Source organism: Elephantulus edwardii, unplaced genomic scaffold (genome assembly GCF_000299155.1).
Source record: "Elephantulus edwardii isolate Elephantulus edwardi_28Jun2011 unplaced genomic scaffold, EleEdw1.0 scaffold00389, whole genome shotgun sequence".
Taxonomy (NCBI): domain Eukaryota; kingdom Metazoa; phylum Chordata; class Mammalia; order Macroscelidea; family Macroscelididae; genus Elephantulus; species Elephantulus edwardii.
Window position 1 is genome coordinate 1000610 of NW_006400139.1, and position 5887 is coordinate 1006496.

The 5887-nt window shown below is 33.3% G+C and overlaps 1 protein-coding gene across 1 annotated transcript; it reads left to right on the plus strand.

The window, feature by feature from the left end:
• Nucleotides 1-4684: 4684 nt before the first annotated feature.
• On the plus strand, nt 4685-5644 carry LOC102846249 (olfactory receptor 10AG1-like). The gene has a single exon (XM_006902314.1). It carries the CDS (start codon nt 4694-4696, stop codon nt 5642-5644), a length of 951 nt encoding a protein of 316 aa, XP_006902376.1. The 5' UTR covers nt 4685-4693.
• Nucleotides 5645-5887: the final 243 nt, after the last annotated feature.

Consider the following 5887-nt stretch of genomic DNA (forward strand, 5'->3'; position numbering starts at 1 on the left):
TGTTCTCCAGATTTCTTGGCACAACTTGGTGAGCACATCCAGGGCAACATCTGTTATCTGAAATACTTCAATTGGTATACCATCTATTCTAAAATAAATGAAAGTGTATATCATACCTATGAATAAAAGACCTAATGTTATGATCCCAGTAGTACTTAAACCACTGTACAGATTTAGCAGAATACTGGCAATATTTCAACATATAAACTTTCCATCTTGGTAGCAAACTTCTTGAGTGGCAAGAAAAAATGGTCTCATTAATTTAGAAAGTAACCTGGGAAAGGAAATATTCCCCTGGGCAGAAAACATTTCCTTTTTAAGGAGGACTATTGGTCTAAGAGTAGAATATGTTTTAGAAGATTGTTAACCTCTTCTTCAATAAAAGTGCATTACTTAAACATTATATAACCCTATTTTTCATTTTCATGGGATTTTTTAACTCAATTAACAAAGGTAAGATTGAAATTTACTTGAATCAAACAGATAAGCATGAACTAATTCTGACCATCATCAAGTTTTTTTTGTATATATGTAAACATAAAGAAACAACAGATAATATTAAATTTTAGGGAAAAATATCATCCTCCTTTGTTAAAATCTAGCACATTGTTCCCATAGCCATTGTATTGTTTCTTATTTCAAAATTTAAGATGATATGAGAAACAATTAAGAACTCATGAATATAATGTACTGATACATCAAAGCTTTATCATTATCTTCCAAAGTTCTAACATTTAGCAATAATTGAGTGCTAATGTATAAGAGTTTATTATTATATGCTAAGCATATGCTTTGTTATTTTACAAGCATAAAGCCTTTAGACCTTCTTACATTTAGTGAGTTGTCAAAATTTAACTCAATTTCTTTGAATTCTATAATGTCTGAGAAATTGTTAAGAGTGAAACTGAAGATTATTTTGCACTAAAGTAAAAGTTCTCTGAAATTCATTCATCAATTTCCAGTATTTACTTTTTGTCTTATAATTATTTTTATAAGTACCCAAAGTCACTGAGCTGATTTCAACCCACAGTGATCTTATAGGACAGAACAGAATTGCCCATCAGTGTTTTCAAGGTTTTAAATCTTTAGAGTTGAGGACTGCCTCATTATTCTCCCATCTAGCAGTTTTAAATTTGGAATTCTGAATCTCTGGTCAGGATTCCAACAGTCAATCCATTAATCCAGTATTCCTTAATCTGTAATATGTGTTACTTGACAGAGCATAATAATGACAAAAATACATGCTACAATGCTTAAGGATCCCTGGTGGAGTTATAGGCTGAACATTTGGCTGGTAATAAAATGTTCCAGATGTTCTGCAAGAAAAAGTTGAATTATTTTGTGTGCTCAGTGATTTACAGTGCCAGAAACTATGGGATTCTACTCTGTCCTATACAACCATTAAGAATTGGAACCAACTCTATGGGTCATTTGTTGTGGTAACTATGATAGAAATGCCGGTATCTATCTATTGATCTATCATTCTATCTATCTATCCATCTATCCATCTTCTATCGTCTATAATCTATCATTTCTATATATCTGTATTTTGTTGTGGTAGTGGTGATGTACTGTTCAGTCAAAAGAAACCCATAGCTGACCCTCCAGTGTGTTTTCAGAGGCAGTTAATCCCACAGGAGGAGATGACTCATTCTTTTCTTGGGTGCAGTTGGTGGGTTTAAACTCCCTGCTCTCAGGATTGTAGCACAGTTTCTTACCACTAGGCCATTGGTGCTCTGAAATCCCATCAGAGGGACAGCTATGAATTGACCCTAACTCAACAGCCTAAAATAACAACAATCATATAGATAGATTTGCTGACAGTGTGCGTTTTCATAAGCTGTAAATTTCCTGGAAGGAGATTGTCCATTTTTGTCCCAAAAGTCATATAGTAATTTTCTACCCAAGTTGGATGAATGATCTTACAATTATTTTAAGTAGTCAGATAGAACTGGAAAAATTACAGGTTTTTTTTTTCCTGTTTAAAAAATTATTTTGCATTATTGTTGTTGTTTTATGCCATCGAGGCGTAGACGACTCATAGCGACCCTATGAGCAAACAGCCTGATCAATCTTCGTACATAGAGTTTCCGGAGGCAAGTCATTTCGGAAGTGGATGCCGCCCCTGCTATTTTGTATTAAGAATAATTTTAGTAATATTTATTCCATTTTTATAGAAACATAAGTTGATGCTAATAAATTTGATAAACGGAAAAGAGAAGACTTTTCTTTGTGGTTTCAGTTATTTGCTCTTGTGAGTTGTTTATTTATAGCTTCATTTCAAATTTCTTTTCAGGAGTACCACCATCTTTCTTGGTTAATAGAATTCTATGTAGAGAGAGAGTCTAAAATTAAGAGAATAATAAATGCAAAAATAGTTCAGATTATAAAGGTGTAATTTCTGAGAATAATCATAAGATTTGGTGTGATTGTATAATTCTTAGTGGTGACGAAAATGGAACTGACAATTTTTATCATTTTTCTATGCATTAGGTTATAGTTAAATTACAGAGAGTAATAAAACATGGCTGTGGTTTTACTGAACATTTTATCTCAGGTTATTCTTGAGACTCAATTACATTATCTTTAACATTCCCTCAGAACTAAATTAAACAATTGTATCAGCTAATTATTGTGGATATATCTTCAGTGTTTTACTACTAAGCGTTATATACCATATATACTGCAATGTGGTGTTTGCATTTTCTTGGTTTTCTTTACGAATGTTGTGTGAGCTGCTACTATTTATCATCTTATATCTCCTCTAGTATATAAGGCCTGCTGAGCACTCACATAGATCAGTATATAATTACAGCTAAATCTTTTTGCAAGGAGTTAAACTATTATAGGTTCCTGGGATATACAAATATTAATCACTGAAATATTAGTCAAAAAGAAGGAAGTGTGGAAAAAGTCTTGGAAATCTACTGCCAAAGTTCAAAACTTAAAAGTTCCACATAGTTCTATTCTTAAATCATGGCTTTTAATGGATTCAAGTGCAACTAACAACAGAAACAACAACCTCTTGACTTTTGAAGTAATCAATGCATAAAAGTTATCAAACAATACTGGAAACAATTAGGTAATATCTTATTTCTGTAATAGTGAATAACATAAATGTAATTCTTAACAAGCATGCACAAAGAGGGGGGGGAAGGAGAGACATAACTACATATTTTAACCTAAAAATGATGAGGCAGAGGGCCACATTTTGGACAGAAGCCTTCGCTTATTGCTTTACTATTGGTTTTTCAGACCGGATGAATTTGATTAATATAGATAATCTATCAAAGAAATGATTGAATCAAGTTTAAAGAACACTAGAAATTAATGTTTTGGCAAGCAAAATACCATGCATTTCATGAAAAAAAAAGTAGCATAATTCTGTACAAAGCTTTTAATGTTGATACAGACTCCTGGTTTTCTGCGTGGCTAAATATCTCTACTGATACTAGAAAGGTTTCAGATTCGCACTTCGTTACTGTTCCACAGCATAAAGAGGTTACTATCTTTTTCCTTAAGCTTTTACATCCTCGTAAACACTGGGGACTAATCCATTACAAAGAGTTGCTATGAGGCAGTACAGAATTTGTGAGAATGAGTTTGGAATTTAGAAATAAGAAAAGTTCATATTAAACAGTGACAATCTCAACTGAACACACATATATGCAACATACATAATATGTAAAAAAAGAAGACTGAATGGCACAAATAAAGTTTGCAGAATTAGAGAAACTAGTATGATTGGAAACGAATTAGGAAAGTATGAATGAATTGTGTTCAGTGGGCTTCTTATAGAACTTATGAGTATAAAGAATAAAAAGATAGACGTTCCAGTGAAAATTGCTTTATTGAGCATAAAGCTAGGTGAACTTGCTTCTATCTCATGTCTGAGTAAAAATCTTCTTTTAACTTCAGAGTCTTCACAGTGCAATATAATTACAGAGTTAAATATTCAATACAAACCCTGAATATTAGCACATCATGATTTATAACAAAATAGCCTTTAATACAGAGTATGTTAAATAAAAAATATCTCTGTGTGATACTAGAGGTATATCATAATTTTCTATGAATGATAGTAAAGTGTTATGAGACCTTAACAAAATATCACAAAATATTTATGTGCATAATAGAATTTGTTTTCAAGTATTAATGCTGGAGAGAAATGGAGATGAATATTATGTCAATTAAAAAATACCCCAGAATAACTGCTCTGTTTAGCATAATTTCAGATTTTGAGTCTAGGTGAATATCAGTAACTTAAATACACTTAACACTGAATAAGCAAATAAATGTTTTTATTAGTTTATTGACTAACAATTAAAAAGAAACATGACTATCAATTTAGATGGGTTTAAGATAGATTTTAGGGAGCTCTGGTGGCCCAGTAGGTAAGTAGTTATGCTGGTAAACCAATTCCAGTAGCTGCTTGGCAGGAGCAAGGCAACTTGTTTTCATGCAGTTTACAGCCTCAGAAAACCCACAGGAAAGTAAAAAATGATTCTGTTTTAGTATCTTGGAATGACTGATTTTTTAATATAATTTTAGAGAAACTGACACTTTCCGGACCTAATAAATTAAATATTGGGGGAGGGGTGGAATTTATATGTACCACTCCTAGTTTACAAGTAAAAGTATAAAAGCCACGAAAGGTGAAGTAACCTGTATTTTTATTAAATCTTTTCTACAGATGAAAGGTCAAATGCAAAAAGCAGAAGTGAATGTCTCTACTGTCACCCAATTTGTACTGATAGGGTTTTCTGACCTTCCAAATCTCCAGAAGTTTCTGTTTGGAGTGTTCTCCATAATTTATCTAATTATTATCATTGGAAATAGTCTCATAATAATATTAACCAGACTGGATCCCGCATTACAGAAACCAATGTATTTTTTCCTGGCAAATTTTTCCTTGCTGGAAATCAGCTATGTGTCTGTCACTCTCCCCAGGATGCTATTCAATCTCTGGACTCAGCAGAGACGCATTTCTTTGTGGGAATGTGCCATCCAGATGTGCTTCTTTCTTATGCTGGGCGCCACTGAATGTTTCCTCCTGGCGGTGATGGCTTATGACCGCTATGTGGCCATCTGTAACCCTCTGCACGATACTCTAGTCATGAATGAAAAGACGTGTACCCAGTTGGCAGTGGGCTCCTGGGTCACTGGAATTCCAATCCAGATAGGCCAGACTGCTCAGATATTCTCACTGCATTTTTGTCATTCTAACCGAATTTACCACTTCTTCTGTGATCTACCTCCTATTATCAAGCTGGCCTGTGGGGACACCTTTGTGCACGAGATGTCTGTCTATGCGGTAGCTATGTTGTTTGCTGTAGTTCCTTTCATGTTGATACTTTTCTCCTACAGCAAAATTATTTCCACTATTCTAAAATTACCAACAGCCTCAGGAAGATCTAAAGCCTTTTCTACATGTTCATCCCATCTCTTGGTGGTAATTTTGTTCTTTGGATCTGCTACCATCACCTATTTAAGACTCAAATGTACTCATTCTGCAGGACTGGACAAGCTACTCTCTCTTTTCTACACTATTGTGACTCCCATGCTTAATCCCATGATATACAGCCTTAGAAACAGGGATGTTATTGCTGCAATGAGAAAATTATTGTTTAAAAAAATAGTTTGATGAGATGAGAACCACCAAAATTTCCATCTATGTAATTCTATATGTTATGCATAATTTATATATAAATGGAATACTACCAAATAATAATAGTCCTTGTACATTTCCATGGACAATATTATAATCTAATTAATAGTAAGTATAAGTAAATTATTGTTGATAGTTACTGTCCAATCAGTGCAATAACTTCATTTATGAGTTCCACTTCATATTTTTACCTTCATCCTAGATTTGTATATTGTGTAT